The sequence below is a fragment of the Zingiber officinale genome, unplaced genomic scaffold (assembly GCF_018446385.1).
Source record: "Zingiber officinale cultivar Zhangliang unplaced genomic scaffold, Zo_v1.1 ctg222, whole genome shotgun sequence".
Taxonomy (NCBI): Eukaryota; Viridiplantae; Streptophyta; class Magnoliopsida; order Zingiberales; family Zingiberaceae; genus Zingiber; species Zingiber officinale.
Genome location: NW_024589898.1, coordinates 1 through 21,880, shown reverse-complemented (window position 1 = coordinate 21,880; position 21,880 = coordinate 1). Strand labels below are relative to the sequence as shown.

General features: G+C 40.2%; 1 protein-coding gene, 1 long non-coding RNA gene and 1 pseudogene across 4 annotated transcripts; 2 read left to right on the top strand and 1 right to left on the bottom strand.

Moving 5' to 3' along the window:
• Nucleotides 1-596: 596 nt before the first annotated feature.
• LOC122036864 (transmembrane protein 245-like) lies at nt 597-15,195 on the bottom strand. 3 transcript variants are annotated; one of them, XM_042596288.1, is made up of 2 exons: nt 13,301-15,195; nt 597-931 (listed from the first exon to the last, which is right to left on the bottom strand). In XM_042596288.1, the coding sequence occupies exons 1-2, from the start codon at nt 15,134-15,136 to the stop codon at nt 833-835; spliced, it is 1,935 nt and encodes a 644-aa protein (XP_042452222.1). In that variant the 5' UTR covers nt 15,137-15,195; the 3' UTR covers nt 597-832. The 3 variants fall into 3 exon arrangements, with proteins under 3 accessions (XP_042452222.1, XP_042452223.1, XP_042452224.1); XM_042596289.1 differs by lacking the exon at nt 597-931 and adding an exon at nt 12,849-13,137; XM_042596290.1 differs by lacking the exon at nt 597-931 and having other exon boundaries at nt 13,302-13,473; nt 13,583-15,195.
• LOC122036865 lies at nt 5,665-5,972 on the top strand. Its single transcript, XR_006127453.1, has 2 exons — nt 5,665-5,721; nt 5,806-5,972. It is a non-coding gene; the product is annotated as an uncharacterized LOC122036865 (long non-coding RNA).
• A 275-nt stretch (nt 15,196-15,470) lies between the features above and the next one.
• LOC122036842 lies at nt 15,471-18,929 on the top strand (annotated as a pseudogene).
• The last annotated feature ends 2,951 nt before the right edge of the window (nt 18,930-21,880 follow it).

Sequence of the window (21,880 nt, the reverse complement as noted above, 5' to 3'; positions counted from 1 at the left end):
ATCCAACCCGCCAATGCATTTCATTCCAGAAGCACAGGAGCAGCTTCCCTATGTGAACAACTGCTGAAACAAATATCACCTTCTTTTGTATTCAGTTGTCGGCCAAACTGCTGCATTGATAGTTAGATTTGTCGCAGCAAAAGCGCCTATTACATCCTTCCTAAACACCGCAAACAGATGCCACACCTTCCATTATCTATACTGCTTTATTTGCTTCCAGCAATCAAATCTGCAACTAAAGTTCCCTTAAACTGAACAAGACAAAAGCATCAAAACATTCACGAGTTAACTTGGAGAAAAGTCTTGTTCTCTTACATGAGCAAGTGCACGGACAATTAGTTGAGTTTAAACTCTGAATATAATAATTACTCAGTACCATGCTCTAAGATTTCAACACCACAAAGGGCAACAAACTCCATCTAATATACAACTAGTACGCGTGATTTATAGTCCGAAGGTTAAGAATACACATAATTTCTAACTAAAGCAAATATCTTCTTTCAAATACTAAACAAATTGGTTATATACATGGACTCTTTGTTTTTAGAAAAAAAATAATGCAAGTTTATTACACTAAAATATAGGTACATCGCTGCTTATCTAAAATTCATAAATGGGACGTACAATTTTTTTCATTGAACAGACAACATTGTTACAGAAACAAAAATAATAACCTAAAGAAAAGCAATCACTCACAAAATGATTCATAAATATACCAACAGAGATAGGTCGTTGAAGATCTGATGTACATCCCAAATGCCGCTACCCAGTCTGTGCAATCTTACATGTACAAAAATAAACTGTTACCATCTTTCTTATCTGTAACCACAAATTATCCTTCATTTTCCTCTTTATCAATGAGCACAAATTCCACATACAAATTCTTCAAAGCAATGACAACTGTCATTATAAGTGGACCCATAATGGCTCCCTGAAGAATGGAAAACGAAGTCAGAAATTGCTACTTAAATTGATTATTCAAATTGGACAAACAAGAAAGAATTTCCAATGTGAGAACACAAGAGCCACAGTGGGATTATTGACAGTTGCAGCTTACGGTTGAAAGGAGATCAAAAGAAAGAAATTCTATTATCATATTTTATGCTTTTACAAATAGCAAAATGCAACAAGTGGATGCAACATTCAACGCAACAGTTGAATGAGATATATGATTGTGCCTTTGTTTGAATTATATGTGCGAATGGTATGATTATGAACAAGACTGTAAATGAACCAAACGTTCGTGAACAAACATAGTGTTCGGTTTGGTAAGAACTTATTTATGTTCGTTCAATACACATAAAATTAATTAAACAAACAAGTTTGAAACCTCGTTAAGCTAAACAAACAAGCTTGAACACATATATGTTCAGCTTGTTAATGTTCGTGACTAACGTTCATTAACCATATTTATTAACAAAACTTTTTTCAATATGATAAATAAACAATAAAATAAAATAAATTAATTAATTAAAATTATCAAGATCAATAACCAATCAAACAACAAAAAGTTTCAAACAATCAAACAAGCTTGAATTGAGAGCTTGATGACATCTAAACAAACCAAGCTCAAGCCAAGCTTGAATTGAGAGCTTAATTACATCTAAACAAGTCAAGCTTAAGCCAAGCTTCAAACAAGCTCAAGCTCATAAAAAATAACTCAAGCCAAGCTTGAACAATCATTTCAAAAGCTTGTTTATTTTAAACTCGGCTCAGCTCAGCTCGATTACCTTATCAAACAAGCTTGAACACCCCAAAGCTCGGCTCAGCTCAGCTCGACTTGTTTACAACCCTAATTATAAACACACTAGAATACAGTCTTATCACATGATATCAAGGATGTCTCATAGAAAGCTTAGGACTGCAATTACCTTGCACAAAATTATGAGAAATAAGGTATAAAGATACTTTAGTAATCATAATCTCATGTGGTACTGGGGTAATCAATGAAGATCACGTGGCTAAAAAGGTCACAAATCTTGCCATGATAGTAGTCAAAATCAGAGAAGGCATACTCCTGGCTCCCAGTTATCAACTCCCCGCTCCCGGTTACCGACTCACGACTCTTGGTGACCGACTCTCGACTACCGACTCCCCGCTCACTCCAATTTCTCAAAATTCGACTTCTAGCCCTTGACTCGGTTCTCGGACGAACCGTTATTCATGGGGATGTGAACCACACAACCATTATTGCGAAAATGGTGGAAAATGCAGTTATTTACTCCGAAATAAATGGTGATAAAAGACTATTTATTGCCGAAAATGTGGTAACGAGAAATGGGTAGAACGTGGCAAATAGTCAAAGCCCTATAAAAGGTAGTCGGCCCTTGTGAGTAGAGGTACACACACATAATGCATCAAACCCTAATTTATGTGATATCACATGATATTTCTCCCTTTTTGAAATCTTACTTAAGTGTTGGAGTGGCTACGCCGGGGAACCTAGCCATCATTCTAACTTGCTCTGGGGGTGTTCTTCATCTCAGGCATTTTGGAAGAAATTCACGAGATTAGGTGGCCTGGTGATCCCTCTCGAAAGTCAACATCAGCGACACCTCACTAGCGAATTGACCATCGACGTTCTCAGGCAGAATCAAATTGACACCATCTTAGGACTCTAAGTTAAGAACTAAACTGAGACGTTGTAAGATGGACAACACCAACAGATCCAACGCAGAAGATAGTGAAAAATCGAATGTCATCATTATGACGATAGAAGACTTCAACAAACTAGTGGTAATTACGGTGCATGCCATGTTGCAAGGACAACCCCAACAATCAACACCGCTGGGGCTTAGCCCCTTAAATGAACTACCGCCCCAACCCGCACAGGCCTCACCCACATTATAACAAAAGTCGACACGACATGTTCCCTACTCAGGTCGGTATTTCCATTATGAGAAAAGAATCTTTGGGATATTTAGGGGAACTCCTTGTCGAAATCCCCAAAGAAAAAAAAAAGTGTTCTTATCGGGCAAAGTTCAGGACTCCAAAGGTACCCTCCCTTCTCACATAATATCTTTCGAGATGAACTACCCAAACATTTTCGAGCACTGCAAATTGGAGAGTATAATGGCGCGACTGATCAGAAGACTACATTTGTAAATTCAAAAATGCCTTTGTACTGCATCAATAGTGTAGGGATCTTTGTGAAAAATAATAAACATACGCAGTGAAAAAATCGATCCCTTTAAAGATCCATGCAAATATAGTATACAAAGTTTGATCGAGTTGTTACCTTTATTGCGTGAACGGTACAATCCCGACAACAACTTCTCAGTGCGATCAGAGTGGATGCGCCTCTTCGGTATCCACATACACACGTCCTTCGTTCGTTGTATGAACAAAAGAACAACCTTTGTTGTGCTAGCAACAAGAAGGTATTCGACCATGAAAAGAAGAGGAAGAAGAAAATCAAAAAGTTTCTCTTGAAAATTTCACTCAAAAAACATTTTATATTCCTTCAATGAATACCAAGGGTTTGCCTTTTGATCTTCTTCCATTAATGATGAATTAATCTCCGTTAATCTTCTTAATGGGTTGGATTTTAATATATTGAATTACTGTGTTGTTAAAGGCGCGCCTGAGGCGCGCCCCAGGCGCAAGGCGCGCAAGGCGCGAGGGAAAACGCTTCTCCCCGCGCGAGGAGGGCGCTGTTCGCCAGGCGCGCGCCTAGGCGCGCCTCGTGCGCCTTTGCACCTCAACGAAGCGCGATCGAGGCGCCGCAATAGATCTTGACCAAATCTGGATTTTAAACAAAAAAAAAAATTCCAAATCAGCATTGTTTGGAATTAGGGCACGGGAAAGAGGAGCGAAAACGCAGCAGAAAACGCAGGAAGGAAACGCAGGAAGGAAGAGAACGCAGGAAGGAAGAAAACGCAGGAAGGGAGGAAGAAACCTGAACCCATTTCCGTCCGCCGCCGCCATCGCTGAGTCGCACCATCGCTGAGTTGCATCGTCGCCAAGTATGTTTTCCTTCTTTTTTCTATATTTTTCTGTTCTTCACTTCTTCTTCTTCTCTTCTTCTTATTCGTCTGTTAACATCTTCTTCTTCTCTTCTTCTCTTCGCTGCTTTCTCTTCGTTTCTTTTTCTTCTTCTTTTCTGTATTTTTTTACCTGCTGCAGTTCTGTATTCGTTTCGCCGCCGAGTATTCTTTTCGCTGCTGTTCGGTTCGTGTACTTTCTGTGCTGCTGTCAGGTTTTGTTTTGTTTTGGTTTCTGTTTTTAAATTTTTGCCGGTTGTTTTTTAATCACCTTCTTCTCTTTTGCCGTCTGGTTTTGGATTTTTGATACTGTTTTTTTGTTTCGTATTTGGTGTTGTATTAGTGCTACGCGTCCACTGTCCAGTATTTCAGTCCACTGTCCAGTATTTCAGTTTTTGACTTCCTACGTGCTGCTGTCCACTGTCCAGTATTTCAATTGTTTTAATGTTTTTTCATTTTTTTCTGTCTTTACTGCTTTTGGTTTTGTTGTATTGGTGTTGGCGACTGCCGTGCTCTCCACTGTCCAGTATTTCAGACTTTTTACTATTTTTTTATTTTTTTTTTCTTTACTGCTTTTTGTTTTGCTTTGAAATGAACATTTCTGTTTTTTTACTGGTTTTTATTTTTTCAGGCGGTAGGTACAGTGCCTGAATTGGTCTAAGTTTTACTTTTAAATTACTGGTATAGATTGTACAATGCTTTTTTATTGTTGGTACCTTATTGATTCTATTTTTATTTTTAATTTTTCAGACTATTTTCTTGTTCAATTATCATGGAAGGTAGTAGTGATACTCCAACATATATATCAAAAGATCCGGGATGGAATTATTTTCAAAGAATTAATCCGGATAATAAAAATGATTTAATTTGTAACTTTTGTCAAAAAGTTACAAAAGGGGGTATTTATCGTGCAAAACAGCATCTTGTTGGGGGGTTTCGAAATACTACGACTTGCAAAAAATGTCCACCTCATGTACGTGAAGAAATTAAAAATTTCATGGAGAAAAAGCGTTGAAAAGTAATCTTTCTCAACTTGCGACATTGGACTTTGAGGATGTAGACCCTCTTGGTGATGATATTGATATGGATAATATTGGAGCTAAAGTTGTGTCGTCGCCTACAAGTACAAGTACAAGTTCTAGATCAGTGAATATGCAAAAAAGGCCCAGACAAATAGGTCCAATGGATACGTATTTTGCTCTTAATGTGAAAAAAAATATTGAAAGTAGAAAGGGTAAAGAGAGACAAACTACGATAAATGAGGCATACAAGAAAGAATTGAGGGAAAAAGCTTGTATGGCCATAACTGAGTGGATGTATGATGCGGCAATTCCTTTTAATGGCGTTAACTATTCAAGCTTCAAAAAGATGTTGGACTTGGGCGGCCAATATAGTATAGGTCTAAAAGGACCTAGTTATCATGAGGTGCGGGTTCCTTTTCTAAAAAAAGCTATTGATAGTGTGACAAATGATTACATTAAGTCGTGTGAAACAGAATGGGCCAAGTATGATTGTAGTTTGATAGCAGATGGGTGGACAGACAAAAGACACAGGACATTGATTAATTTTTTAGTGAATTCTCCTAAAGGTTCAGTTTTCATCGAATCGGTTGATGCTTCTGATTATGCAAAGACTGGAGAGAAAATATTTCAGTTGCTTGATCGATTTGTGGAGCGTGTAGGAGAAGCAAATGTTGTTCAAGTTGTTACGGATAGTGCAAGTAACAATGTGCTTGCTGGTAAGAATCTATTTAATTCTTTCTTATCAATATGCTTTTTCTTATATATGTTAAATTTATCTACTTTTCTAACTTCGTTTGTAGGAAAATTATTAGAAGCAAAAAGGCCACATTTGTATTGGACTCCTTGTGCTGCTCACTTGATCTTAGAAGATATAGGGAAATTGCACGATTTTAAAGCAACATTGAAGAAGGCAATGAGTGTGAATGCTTACATTTATGTTCGCCCCGGCATGGTAAATATGTTGAGGCAATTCACAAGACAAAAAGAGCTTTGTTGGGTGGTGTCACAAGATTTGCTACAGCTTTTCTTACTCTTGAAAGGATGCACCTACAGAAGCAAAATTTAAGAAAAATGTTCATTTCAAAAGATTGGACAGAAAGTAAATGGGCAAAAGAAGCGGCGGGGAAGAAGGTAGCTAAAATTATCATGACACTTAGATTTTGGAGCAGTATTGTGCATATTTTAAAAATATATGGCCCTTTAGTCCGTGTTCTGAGACTGGTTGATGGCGAAAGAAAACCTGCAATGGGCTATATTTATGAGGCTATGGATAGGGCAAAAGAAACAATTATGAAGACCTTCAAGGAGAAAGAAGAGAAATACAAAGAAGTGTTTGAGATCATTGATGCGAGATGGGAATGTCAACTTCATCGGCCTCTGCATGCTGCGGGACATTATTTGAATCCAGAATATTTTTATTCATACACAGATTCAAATATCTGTGGAGAAGTGGTGAATGGTTTGTTTGAAACTATGGAGAGATTGGTTTCAAGCGCTGCCGAGCAAGATAAAATCACTACCCAGCTCTCTATATATCGAAAGGCAGAAGGGCTATTTGGGAGGAATGTAGCAATTAGACATAGAAGAGCATTATCTCCAGCAGAATGGTGGGAATGCTATGGAGCAAATACCCCAGAATTGCAAAAGTTTGCTATTAAAGTACTTAGCCTCACTTGCAGTGCTTCTGGTTGTAAACGCAATTGGAGTGTATTTGAGCAGGTATGTAATAAATATAAATGTTTGATACTATTAGTATGCTACTTTTATAAGTAGAAAATATTCTTTGATATTTTATTATACTTATTGTGATTTTTGACATTTTGTAGATTCACAGCAAAAAAAGAAATAGGCTAGCTCAGCAACGCTTAAATGATTTGGTATTTGTGAAATACAATCGTGCCTTAAAGCTTCGGTATGATGCACGGGATAAGATTGACCCCATCTCTTTGACAGATATTGATGATAGTAATGAATGGTTGATGGGTAGAATGGATGGAGAAAGTGATAATGAAGAAGATGAGTTGGTTTTTGAAGGTGATGACTTGACATGGGATGTCGTTGCTAGGGCTAGTGGAACTGAAGAGCCTGAATATTGTACTAGAGGAAAAAATATTGCAACCATGACCTCTAGTTCAAATGCTAGGCCTAAACAAGTCGAGAAGGGAAATGCATCTTCCTCTATGAGACACTCATCTCTAAGATTTAGAGATGAAGAAGAAGAAGAAATTGAATTTGAAGAAGATGAAGATAACGAAGAAGAAGAATACAATGAGGATGATCTTGAGCTTGATGATTAATTTTACTTATTACACTTGTTTTGATAGACTTTGTTAGTTTAAATTAGAAACTTGAAACTTGAAAGTTTGAAACTTTTATTAATTTTATTGTTATTTTGCTTGTTATATTTGATATTGATGTGTGTGGAATATTAATAGTTATCATATTTGACATAGTATATGAGTGTGGCAATAGTCTGGTAATCATCAACCTCATGTTCAAGAGGCGCGCGCATCGGGCGCACCTCGCGCCTCGCGCCTCGGGCTCTAGGAGCTTTTTGCGCCTCGGTGCGCCTCGCGCCTCTAACAACACTGTTGAATTAACCATTAATTTAATAACCCAATGGGTCTAACCCATTAATCCAATGAGTCTAATTCGGATTAGACTCAACTCTATAATCCTAGAGTCCATCATATTTTAGTCAAACTAAAATAACCTCATATTTAAATCAACATATTCTTTGTGTGTGACCAAATAGGTTCTCGTAACGTTGGCATCTGCAATGCATCATTGCTACCTAAGTGACGAGAATGTCGAGATCCGACCACTATTATCTTGTTTAATTTGATCTTTCTATCCTTGATATCTAGATTGATCCATGAGGCATAGACTGTGTCATCCTTTTATCAATTTTTGTGTTCATTGATCTCCAAGTAGACTTGCTTAACCAAATGAGCTCAATATCTCATATTGACCTATTTGAGAATGGTCATGCATTTTAGTAGTCCTACTTAATCTAGGGACCATAGATATCACTTCCGTCATATGAAAATGATAGATTTCATCTACATCACTCACATCTCTCTGCATAACTTATTGCATATCAATGATCAACTTTATAGTCCACCTTATTGCATGTGACGTTTGCCGATACCAAAGTACATAACTCTTTGTGTAGGGAACCGTAGTTATTTCAAGTCTAAAGACTATTCATACCAATAGTCATTATGCGAATGTTTATGACACTTATATAACAATCAATAAAACATTCTCATGGCGGATCAATTTAATACATACTCTCTAATATATCCCATGTGTCAACTTAATATCTTGTATCCATAACTTGTGAAATTAAGACATTAGTTGACCTACATATTAGTCTCAATGTATTAATATTATCCTTGAATATTAATGCTTAATTAGGAATAGTTAAAAGTAGTGTTTTATATATATATTTAAAGTCTCTCACTATCAATTCAACCAATTGATAAGCGATAAACTAGAACCTATTACCACATTATTATATTTATTCATCTGATAATAACATAAAATGTCTTTATTAATGGAATTTAATACAAAAGTTTTCTTGTCAATCATCTCATAATTGGCTCTAAGAACTAATACTAATAAATACACAGATGGGGTCGAGTGTCGGATTTTCCTAACGACTCTTTCGGGCTAGGCGCAAAGATGGTTTAACCGTCTTCCTACATCTTCCATCCGTTCTTTCAAAGACTTCAAAGTTGTGTTCATGAGGCGTTTTGCCACTAGTCAAAGATATTAAAAGACACCGCATGATTTGTTCGCCCTCAAACAAAAGCCCAAAGATCCTCTAAAAGAGTAGGTTTAATCAGATAGCTATGGATGCACCTTTTGTTACTCCTGAGGTGCAAGTCAGTGCATTGCTTAATCGATGGGAATTTCTTTAGGTCCCTGGGGAAAAAAACTCCGATCGATTTCGATGGGTTGTAAGCTCGAGCTTGAAATACACCAAAGTGGAAGAAGTTCAATCAGCAAGAAGAAAAGAAGTGTCAACCCTTGCCTCCGTGTCCGTTGAGTTGGATCGAAAAATACCCCTTCCACTATTGCGAAATTAGAATTTCACAAATCACAAAGGAGAGAAAGCAGTGCAAACTGTGGAAAGTACCCCAACCCCCAATAAGGGCTGAGTCAGGAGTTTATGACCACACCTCATTATGATTTTCATCGGTCAAATACTCACTCCACTCAAGAGTGCCAGCGGTATGCTCGGGAACTACAACTCGCGGCCGATCAGAGAAAAGCTGGATGTAATCAATGGGCTAGAAGATCCTCCGAGCCTTACTATCGTCAACAGAACGTTGGACAAAAGGCAAATACTAGACGTAGTCCGTGGAGGTAATCCCGTTCTCCTGAGCAACCCCTGTCAACACTCGACTGCAACAAGAGTCGAGTCGAGAAAAAGCAGCGACGAGAAGGACAAAGGTAAAATGGATCCATTAGGGATGATTAACATGATTTCGAGGGATTCGACAGATGGAGATTCCACTCAAGCTCGGAAGGCCCACGGTCGCCGATTGGAAAGCTACAGGATCAGTTCGGGTCGAGTTGCGACTCAAGGCCCCATAATTAGCTTTGAGCCTAGCGATTTTGAGGGAGTAGAGATTCCTCATGAAGATGCCTTGATCAATCAGGTTCTCATAGCCAACTATATTATAAAGAGGGTATTCATAGACACGAACAGTTCTGTCAACATCATCTACAAAGAAGCCTTTGATCAACTACAACAAGACGAGGAGGAATTATACCCGTGAACACCTCTCTATTCGGATCTACCGGACATTAGGTACAACCCATGGGGCAAATCCATCTTTCTTTTTCCCTAGGAGAAGAACCAGACACGCCTTTCATAGTCATAAATACGAAATCAACCTACAACTTATATTGGGAAGACCGATGTTAAGCGCTTTTTAGACTATTGTTTCCACTTTCCACCAAAAGATCAAATTCCCGGTGGATAACCAAATAGGGGAAGTAAAGGGAAGTCGCAGCCCAAAAATACTACATAGATGTGATTCGGGTTGATTCTCAAAAAGCTCACTCATAGCATTGTCTTCCAAGTTACTAAGAAGACACCAATAACTCGACCTGAGGGGCACCATGATGTACCAATCCATCCCACCTAACCGGGAGTGGTCGTTCGAGTTGCTACACATCTTGAGACCAAACTTAAAGGAGAACTGATTGCCCGTCTCTCCCATAATCACGATGTCTTCGACTGGTCAACTAAAGAAGTCACATGTATCTCTCCCTTCGTAATAGTCCATCGGCTGAACACCCTTCCTAGGGCTCGATTTGATTGGCAAAAAAAAGAGATGCCCTGTCACATCACTTTAGTACAGTCAATCGAACTTTCGCCTCCTTCGACTAGACTTAAGAGGGAGATTAGTAGTCCGGGGGAAATCAACGAAGGCCACGTGGCTGAAAAGGTCAAAAGTCTTGTCATGATAGTAGTTAAAGTTAGGGAAGGCAGACTCTCGACTGCCGGTTACCGACTCCTCGCTCCTGACTACTGACTCCCCACTCCCCGCTGTTGACTCCTAGCTCACTCTCGTCTCTCAAAATTCGACTCCTAGCCCTTGACTCGATTCTCGGACGAACTGTTATTCATGGGGGATGTGGACCATGCACCGTTATTGTGAAAATTGCAGAAAATGTAGCATTTACTCCGAAATAAATGGGTGGTAAAGGACCATTTAGCACCAATGGTCAAACTCAGGTTCTGATTTAATGTTAGATGTTATGTTTATCTGAAACTTTTACCGAATATGCTGGAATTGACGGGTCTAGAGGACCTGACACCAAGATGAAGTCCGATTAGGTCTGAGGACTTGATAACTGGCACGAAATCTAGATAGGTCAAGAAGTGACCGGATACCTGGTAGGAAGTCCAGTTGGGTCTGTGGGACCTGATAGCTAAATGAAGTTTAGTTGGGTCTGCGAACCTGACAACTAGCAGGAAGACCTGGTGGGCTAAGAGATAAGTCAAGTGACTTCAAATGGTAAGTAAAGGTAAGTCATTGGAAGAGAGTGATCCAGTGGGACTATAAGCGCTGGTTTAACTTAGATCTATTTTGAAAGTTTAAGCTGAAACTATGACTAGATCCTGGTCTTGGTAAGACAAGATATAATTAATAATTTTATCTTGTTGTACTAACTCTGGTTTGTAGATTGTTTGTTGTTTTTTGGACTAACGTGTCTTGCAAAAGTTAACCTCGTATGAACAGAGTCTGAGGCACCTTAGAGCTATGGGGAAGCGTCTCGGAGTCGTGGGGAGGTGTCTCGGAGCTTAGAGGAGGCGCCCTGGACATGGCGGAGGCACCCTCGCGCGGATAAACTTCGAGGACAGAAGTTCGCTAAGGGAAGGCGCTTTAGAGGTGATTGGAGGAGTTTGTTAGTACCCCGAGATAGTTTTAATGTAATCAATCGAGTTTAATTAGGTCCTGTATGTATTTGATGCCTTGTGTCTAAGTGTGCAGGAAGTTAGGAGCACAAGAAGTCGAGTGATAAACGCAGCTAGCGAGAAGGATGGCACGAGAGAGAGTCGACGACCTCGGTACGTCTGAGGGACGAGGTGCTGTGGAAGAGTATGCTGGTGGACGAGAAGGGAGCGCACGGTGTTTCCGAGGGACAAGAAGCTGGAGCGGAAGCTTGCTCGAGGAGAAAGTCAGAAGATGAGTTCGAGCCGAATTTCGGATGGATGAAATCACCCAAGCGATCAGCGTAGCGGAAGAGTGAACGGAGTTGTAGAGCTGCTGGAGGCGCCTCCAATGCTGTTGGAGGCGCCCTCGTGCCTTTCTGGTGAAAGGCGCCTTTATGGAAGGCAATAACCATTAGTGAAGATAGAGTTTTATCTTCGCATGGATAAGACTTGCCACGGTGGAAGCGCCTTCAAGCCCATTGAAGGCGCCTTCCAGCTTCGCATAGAATTTTCCAAGGGCTATAAAAAAGACCCCTGGAGCTAGAAAATATTCAACAACTCAAGCATTCATTCCTAGTAACTTTCTGAGCGTTCAACGAGTGTAAGAGGCTTCTCCGCCTTCATCGAAGAAGATTTTTTGTGCTTTCTTTTGCCTTGGATTAATAGCCACCTAGGTTGTAACCAAGTAACTTTCTTTGTCTCTTTATTTTATTAGTTATTAAATTGCTTTAGTTTAATTGTGCTACTAATCTTATTGGAAAGATCGAGAAAGGTTCATTTTTAATTTACAAGCAACCCCCCCCCCAAACTCTTGTCGGCCGCACGGGTTCTAACAGAGCCTCGGAGCTCTTAGAGACGCCCTCGCGTAGATAGAGACCGAAAGTTTCAGAGTTGATAAGAGGCCTAAGGTTACGAGATGAAGTTTGGGGTTGAAGGCACCTCAATGAGGTTGGAGGCACCCTCAACACTCCTTAAAGACCTATTCAGCTAGCAGCTTGAATACATATTTCATACGAGCTCAAACGATCATTCTGCTACTTCGTCTTCACACTGCAGATATACTACAGCTCTACTACGCCCGACCGTTGTCGGAAGACCGACACCAACACACAAGTGCATCGAAATTTTCAATTTTTGTTGGCAAAATTTAATTTACAGTAATTTGCTTTATTGCTAAGTGTAGAGTTGTTATACTTTTCTATTTTTCTATTTGTATTCGATTACTCTACTGGGAGTTTACCATTAGAGAATCTAGTGGATTGTCCATCGGAAAGGTCCAAGGGATCTGGGTCTTGGAGTTCTTGGAGTAGGAGTTGCCGAAGGCTTCTAACCAAGTAAAAATCCTTGTGTTCTTCTTTTGTTTTTTTTGTTTATTCCTCTACGCACTTTGTTTTAAAAAGCCAAAAAAAGAAAAGATTTCAAAATACGCGTGATTCAACCCTCCCCCCTTGTGCACCAATAAAAGGTAGTCAACCCTTGTGAGCATAGGTACGCGCACATAATGCATCAAACCCTAATTTTTGTGATATTTCTCACTCTCAGAAGTTTTACTTAGAGCATCAGAGTGGCTGCGCCGGGAACCCCAAGTCGTCATTCGAACCTGTTCCTCTAGGGTGTTCTTCATCTTAGGCACTTTGGAAGAGCTTCACGAGATTAGATGGCCTGGTGATCCCTCCTGAAAGTCAACATCAACGACACTTCACCGGCGAGTTGATCATCGGCGTTCTTAGGCAGGATCATCATAAAAGACTTAAAAAAAAGGATCGATAAAAGGAGAAACAACGATGGGGAAGTAAATTGAGTGTGCCACATAGTGTAAAGGTCAAATAGAGTAGTACCTCTAGAGCATTAGGAAACAATGTCATGCCACCAATGATACTAAGGCCTGTTAGGTATGCATTATGTCCAGGAATATCCTTCTGAAGCACTGAAGTTCCATAATCCATCAGCATAAGGTATATCAAAGTCAAAACAGCAGCCGATATGTATCTCCCTTCATAGAACAACTGCACTGTAGCAGGAATTGATGATAGCCAAAGTGGCAATATAGGCACCAATGAGCTAATAAATGCAAGGAGAGTTGATGTATACACAAAATGAACCGAGTACAATCTTAGTACCAGCCATGTCAGGCAACCTTGGAAGATTGCAATCTTTGCAGTAGCCAAAAACACACTACTGATAGCATGGTTGATCACCTCAACAGTACGAGTTCTAGCATACTTTGACATTGGCAGCATATCTACAACTTGCTCTGTTGCCCCACCAGACTTGGAAGTAATGAGATAATATAACACCCAGAGGAATACTGTTAGCTGGGAAATAAAATTCACTAGTTCAGCTGCTCCTGAGGCTACATTCAGGGCAAAAGAGGCCATCAAGCTAGCACTCCCACCGAGAACAGAAGTACTGCTCGAGAGAACCCTTTTTGAGATTTCAATCCCTTGGAAAGCAAGTCCTTTTGCTTTCACTACCAAATCCTCTCGAGTTATTAGCAATTCCCTGAAAAAAGAATCCAGTTCTTTGTAGATCTCTCCCCACTCGTGGTTCCTGATGAGCACGCTCAAAGATTGGAGCTTTAAGCTGTAAGGATGCTGCGCTGAGGCTATCAAACCGGTGGAAGCATCTACCGAATGATTACCAGATTGGCTGGTCATGAAATGCCGAAAACCATTGGTGAAATCCGTGACATTGTACTCATCGGCCAAGCTATCGATCTGTTCCCAGACTGTGTCATACAGTTTTGCCGAGTACTGATCCACCAGGCCAGGGATATCGTTTTCGTCCATCCACTTCTTGAATCCGATCCTCTCAGCGTAATTGCTATTCTGGACATGAGATTTCAGCGATATCACAGCATCCTTCCCTTCCACTCCGACCTTATAGGAGAAGAATATGCCACCAGCTAAAGTTCCGATGATCATCCACACGATTAAACTGACGGCAATGATGGTGTTCAGGTGCTTCAGGATGGGACTAGTGAAGAATCCACCGCTACCCTTGTCCGAGGAGGATTTGGGGTAGGGACGGCAGGCAAAGCTGGCATTTTTAACAGCAGAGGTGGCGGTAGGAGTGGCGAGGAGAAAGCCGAGGGCGAATAGACCGAAGGCAGCGACGGGGCCAAGATTCTCATATGAGATAACAAAGACCCAGAAGGATACGAGCCAGCGAATGAGGCGGGAGAAGCCGACCTTGCTTGAAGGTCGGATCTTCCGGCGGAGGATGGCAGTGCGGAGATCGGAGAGGGTGTCGGCGGAGGCGCCGAGGAGGGCTGAGGGGATGGCGAGGAGGGTATGAGCGAGGCCGAGGCGGAGGGGCGGGGACCAGAAGGCAACAAGCGCGCTATGGAGCTCGCAGAGGGGAATGGAGCAGAGGAGCGCCCACTGGAGGGGGCGAACGAAGTCATGCAGGAGGCGGTAGAGGCCGTAGAGCAGCAGAAGGGATAGCGCGAGGCCGGCGTGTGCCATGGCGATGTACAGCGCAAGGAGCGCCGGGTCAGCAGTGGCGGCAGGTGGCGGGTGATCCTCGCGGCGGCGGCTGGACGGGGTAGGGGAATGGGCGCGGGAGGGAGGGAGGGAGTCCGGCGGGCGGCGGAGGGAGGCGGATCGGAACATCTCCGACCAAGGGACATTCGAATCGGACTTAGGGTTTGACGAATAAGGGACGAGCTCCATCGATGGCGATCGCCGTCCCCCTCTCTCTTTACCGCGTAGCGGAGGCAAAGAAGGAGTATCTCTATTCATTAGTTCTAGAAATTTATAATTAATATAATTTTAATTTCAAAATCTATTTTATAATATTTCATTTAATTAATTAATTAATTAATTAGTTAATATACTATTGGAAGGTACATAACTTATATATTTTATATCATTTTTAATTAAAAAAATTATGTCGGCAATTATGATAAGATGCTAAAATCTTTATATATATATATATATATATATATATATATATATATATATATATATAATAATAATAATAATAATGGTTTATTCCAGTTTACATTCTGAGAAATGAATATTTCACAATTTAACTCGAAGGTTGCACCGCCGAAAACGAGTATACGACATCCCTTCTTCCTCACTCCCCCGACCGCCCTTGTCTGCCTTCGATCGCGGTGTCAGATCCCAAACATCTAGCCTTCTTCCATCCTCCGTGCGCATCCGTCGGTCTCCTCGCAGAAAGATAGGATCTTTCGAGTCGGCTTGATGCTTTCTCCGCCTGGGAGATCGGAATGGGACTGTTGGAATCCATATTAGGCAAGGATGGGAGAAGACTCATGAAGCGCAAAGACAGTGACGCCAGGGAGCAAGGTATGCTTTTCCTTTTTGTTCTTTGATCGACGTCGGCGATTCACGATTTGGCATTGAGGAAACCATGAAAATTTTGTTTTTTTTTTTAAAAAAAAATCGATCTTCGAATTGGGGAAAACTGGTTTTTTGAGTGTTTTAATTTTTTGTATTAGTTAATTTGGTTTTTATTTTTCTATTGCTTCGGAGGGTTCGTCTCCAACACGGATGACCTTTCTGCAAGGAATATGGATTTAATTTTAAGGTTTAAGGGTTTCTTTCTTTGTCACTGCCTTTTCCTAGTGCTGACTGTTGATAAACACGGGATTGTGTTTTTTCATTCTGAAACTGTGATTTTACTATGCGTTCCATGCTAATCGGCATCAGTTATCGTCTACAATTCTCCATAGAGATAGAGCTTTCGTTTTACCTACTTTACTCTTTTGTGGACTTATTATATGCTCTACATTCTCCCCAAGAGGCTTTAGACAATAACCTGATGTAGACCTTGCACCATAATTTCCTGATGGATGTATTATTCCTAATTCCAATTGCTTGTAGCTATAATATAGGCTTTGGATTCTGCAACTATCTACATTTAAGGGAATCGAATTGTAAAGTTAGGTCTAGTTATTCAAATTACCGCATCTTTTCTTTCTACTGCATTCAGTGCCTTTTGGGGAATCAAAATTAGTGGCAAATGGTATTTATTTATTTTTTGGATATTATGCATTTGATCTTGTGCTAGTTTTTGGAATTATACCAATATCTTGGAAGATTGCTGGAGATTTCATCAGTTACATCAGTGTGAAGTTGCTAAAAAAGATAAAAAAAAAAAATGCTACTCGGAAGCAATTAAGTGTGGCAGATAATAAATGGGAAAAAATAAATTAAGATGGTAGAAGTGTTCCTAGGCAATCCATATCTGCCATTTTTTAGACAAGTGAAATCAATTTAAGGTGGAGGTTTAGGAAATAGAAGGAGATCATCAACAACTTTAATGAATAATGCTAGTGACATTGTCATAGAGGGATAGGATTCAAGTAGTCAACCTCAAATTGTTGGCATTAACTGTCGTATAATCTGCCAGAGATTTTGGGGAAAAAATTATTGAATTGAAATTATACAAAATCAATTCTAATTTATCTGTTGTCATGACCTGAGCAGATAATCTCAGGTTGGCAGCGGAGCTAGTTCAACCAAGCTTCCGATGGTCTGAGTCGCAAAGTCGATGCAGTGTGCAACCAAATCGGGAAAGGAATTCGTCGAGAAAGATGGCAAGGCCGGCGCTTAACGCAGTTTCTTGAAACAGATTCGTCCCACCTCTGGCTGTGCTTCGAGGTCCTTTCGGGCCATTTGTTTTCCATGATATAACGGCAAAACCACGAACACAACTAAGCATTAGTTGTTCGTGGCAAACAGAGAATGCACCTGAGTGTTATTACGAGTAGTTCAGCCATGCGGATAATGCACGACTAAGAGAAAAGAATTAGAAACGACAGTGGAGGAATTCTTTTGTTATTGCTCTCGCCTTCGCTTATCTTCCGCTCCTTTCCTCTTTGCTCAAGATCCAGACTCCTTATATAGGAGCTCTCACATTGCCTACCAAATTATGGTCATTTAATGTTGGGTTTAATGTCGCCATTAATGAGTTTAATGTCTTCATTCATGTCAAGACATTACGGAATCATTATTAATGGGTTTAATGTCGCAATTAATGTCGAGACGTTACGAAATCACGATTAATGTCGAAACGTTACGGAATCGCCATTAATTTCATATTAATGCTTCCATTACACTCTTAAGCAGGTAGCAAAAAGATATTCAGGTGGCAAAACGTTGGTTCATTCTTTTAGGCAAATTTTGCCTCGATCGGTCCGGCATTCGACGAGTGCAGGTCGTGCTCGTACACGAGTCAACTTGGTTCAGTCAAATCTGGGCCTTGGATTTTCACCCCTTACGCACCCACGTGTGAGAGAGAGTCTCTCCCCATGCATATGTCCACAATATCAATGCATGTGCCATAATTTAAACCAACAATAAAGCCAAGAGACTCACAATGTGGGTCTAAAAACTCATGCACAATAGAGTTTCTTCTTCTCTACCTCTTTTTTCCATTCACATTTCCAACATTAACATGGTTCGATAATGGTGACATATTCTTGGTGTGTCTTGTAAGGGGGTAAAATGACCATTATGAGTTAATTTAAATTTCTGTCTCAGTAAGTCTTCATGGATAAAGGTATAATTCATTGTGCAAGTGGAACAGGAGATATCAAATTGCTCCGTTCTGGTGATTTTTTCCAATCATATGGATTCCAGGTCGAGCATTGGAGGAGCTACGAAGTTCTTTATACAGTGATATTCATACTTTGGAAGGAGCAAAGCACAAAAGTTATGTGGTCCTGTTGTGGCATTGACCTTCAATTTCATTGTGGCTGTTGGAATAATCATGACCAACAAAGTGGTGGGTATCTCATGTCTACTAGACAAACCAATTTGGTGCTTTCATTTCTTTAAAAATCCTACTCCTGTGCGGAATAACTCCACGCATTCCTTTCGAATCACAATAGCCAATTCGTTCAATATAGGCTTCTTTTTGTCTGAAGAACCAGTGATCTTTGTTTTGCAGGTGATGGGCAAGGTCGGATTCAATTTTCCAGTAGCCCTTTCTTTGATCCATTATGTAACTTCTTGGTTGCTCATAGCTATCTTCAAGGCACTCTCACTGCTTCCTGCTTCACCTCCTTCTAAAACTACACCATTTTCTTCTTTATTCGTCTTGGGTGCAGTGATGGCTATGGCCACTGAACTTGCTAATGTTAGCCTACTACATAACAGGTGACTCCCATCCGAGTTGTAACTTGATTTGTGCTAATTCTTACCTAACGCAAAAAATGATCCCCTTTCTTATACTAATGCTTAAAACTTTCTTTATTTCAATTGATTTCTGGTTTTTATTGGCAGTGTGGACTTCTATCAGATGGCTAAGATAGCTGTGACTCCAACAATTGTTCTTGCTGAGTTTATGATTTTTAGTAAGAGGGTGACTGTAGCACCGTTGCGGCCGGCTAAAAGGGGGGTTGAATAGCCCTGAGAAAATAAAAGCAAAAACACCCTTCTCGAACTTTAAACTAACACTTGCAGACTAATAAAATAAACAGAAAATAACAAAAAGACGAGGCATCGGATTTGACTTGGTTACAACGGGGAGGTTGTTAATCCAAGGATGATGATCGCACTACTATCTCCTTCAGGCGGAGAAGCCTCTTTTACAGCAGTGTAGTCACAGAAAGAAAGAAGCTAATCTAAATAGTGGAAGCGCACAAGTGTTGTTTACAATTTCTAAATGAATTGAAAAGCTTCTGGACCAAGGCTATATTTATAACCTTGGTCGGGGTGCCTGGAAGGGTTCTGGACGCCCTGGGGGGATAAATTTTATCCCCTAACGTTCAGATCGAGATAAATCTCGATCTAGTCAACATTCAAGGTCCGGGCGCCCGGAATCATTCCGAGCGCCCCGGAGCCCAAAGTCAACAGAAGTTGGCTTTTTCGTCCGGAACCTCTTCTCCGGTTCAGTCCCGCCTCGGTTCGGTTCTTCTACTCCGGATCCGCTTGCTTGGGTGATCTCTGTCATCCGAAAAAGGGCTTATCCGAACCCAACTTCCGGTCTTCTCGAGCGGGCTTCCCTCTGGCTTCTCGTCCCTCGGAATCGTCGCGTGTTTCCTTTTCGTCCACCGACGTACTCATTCGCAGTCTTCGTCCCTCGGACGCACCGCGTGTCGTCCTTCTCGCTAGCTGCGTCTCAGCAGTCTTCTGCTCCGGCTTTCGTCCATCGGAACCACCGCACGCTTCCTTCTCGTCCGCCAGTGTACTCTTCTGCAGCGCCTCATCCCTCGGACGCACCGCGTGCCATCCTTCTCGCTAGCTGCGTCTTCCACTCGACTACCTGTGCTCCTAAGCTCCTGCACACTTAGACACAAGATTAGAAACACACAAGACCTAACTTAACTTGTTGATCACACCAAAACAACCTTGGGTTACAACAATCTCCCCCTTTTTGGTGTGAGCAACCCAAGTTAAGCTAGGGTAAAAATAGACATAAAATAAAACTAACTTAATTTGCAATTTAAGTACAAAAATAAGACATGTTAAATTTTGGTTTACATCCCTCTAGACTTATACTTTTCTTTCTCTCCCTTTGATCACATAAAAAATGGGGTTGTAAGAAAAAAAATCTAAGGGTAAAAACTTAAAAAATAGTCTCTGAAAATTTTAAGTAAAATTTTAAGAAAATTTTCTAAGTGAAATTAAAAAAATTCTAAAAAACTTAAGCAGAAATTCTCAATTTCAGAACAACTTTTAACTTAGGCAAAAAAAATATCTTCTGAAAAAATTTTCTGAGTATAGAAGAGAATTTTTCAAAGAAAAAATATCAAATTTTTTTTTTCTAAATAAAAAAATATTTTTTTAAAAAAAAAAATTTAAGTCTTTGCAAAAATTATATAAAAAAAATTCTAACTTAAGATTTTTCTAAGTAAGATTTTTTAAGTAAAAATTTCACGTAAAAGTATTTTTCTATAAAAATATTTTGAAAAAAAATGTTTGAAAAACTTTAAAAGCATTAATTAATTCTAATTTTAATGCTTTAGAAGTTAATTAAACATTTATTTCAATATTTTTGCTTGCAGGTCACATTAGGCCTTCTTGGTTATCGAGCAACAACCACTTCCTTAGTCAAAGTCATAGAGAAATTCATTGTTTAATTTTCTCACTGAAAGCGCTAATTTTATTAATATTTAGACTAAGCAAGATTTATTTCAAATATTACATATCTAAATTCTTAAAACTTGGACATATTTTCTAGAGATATTCCTAATTTGTCCCTCGTGATATTTAAAGTACCAATTTAAATGATTAAATCTTCTAAAATTGGTTTTAGATGAACATGCATAGTTTTTCAAGTCATTTATTCAATTTTCAAATTTTGATTTTCTAATTGTAATTTTCATTCTCTAATTTTGATTTATCTAATTCTTCTAAAGGACAGGATTTAACTAAAATTATTTTTAAATTTTGATTTCCTTTTCTAATTTATAGCAGTCTTTAGTTAATAACTTAACAAACTTAAAAGTTTATCGAGGAAGAGAACGACCGACTTACCACGAGCTCGTTGTCCGCTTCTCCCCGAATCGCCGCTGCTTCCGACGTGGCTCCCGCTCATCGATGCTCGATGCTCATTTCGAAGAGCTTGACTCGCGACGTCGTCTTGACGACTTGCCTGTAGCAAGTCCCAGGAACTTAACCGACCCGACGACGATCGTCCCACGCTGCCTTTTAGGTCTTTCGCTTGGATAGGTTTCTTACCCTCTCTCGTCCTTGTTCTTCCGCTAGGCGCTTGTCCTCGACGCGTCTCTTCGTCCGCAGCGTAGCAACGGATCGTCCTTTCTTCTTCCCCAGATGGTTAGTAGATCTGAATTTACAAAGTTTCTTGAATCTTTTACCATCATTACCATTTCCTCCGCTCGAGAAGAGATTCCGACCGTTCGCCTCAAGCTTTGAGGCGACGTTGTTCTGGGCTCCTTCATTCCCGCACATCTTGACTCATGACTTCAAATGTTGAAAAGAATTCTTCTAACGAAATTTTTCTAAATCTTTAGAAATGTAAAGGCATCTACTAATGATGCTCATTCGTATTTCTAGGAAAGGAATTCAATGCGCACTGAGTGAATCTCTACATTACCTTTCTCCCAGATTCGAAAGCCAGAGTAATTTCTTTATTCTCGAGTGTAGACGCCTGACCGCCTCGCCTTCCCAAGTCGCGGTCGGTGAGCCGATGGGCGTATCTCTTCCGCAGCTTAGCTTCACGTCCCTTCGTGCAACTGAGGAAGTTCTCCAAAGTTCCTTCGCCAGTCGTAGTGTCCGATCCGCTGACTTCTTGAGATGGAAGAACGCTTAGCGATGATATTCTCGCTGCTCGCCACGATTCACCGCCTTTTTGTCCATCGACATTTTTCCTTATCTTCCGAGCTACAAAGCCAAATTCCATTGTTAAACTAATTCAAAATTGTAAAATTACCCCATCAATTTTTTCCAGTGTCAAGTCCCTCAGATTTTCGGGCAGTG

What these genes read in the sequence shown, in the direction of transcription:
- LOC122036864 (XM_042596288.1), bottom strand. Translation starts at nt 15,136, where the DNA reads ATGGAGCTCGTCCCTTATTCGTCAAACCCTAAGTCCGATTCGAATGTC. An exon ending in TGTTTCCTAATGCTCTAGAG is followed by an intron (nt 932 to 13,300) that starts GTACTACTCTAT and finishes TCCATTCTTCAG; the next exon opens with GGAGCCATTATGGGTCCACT.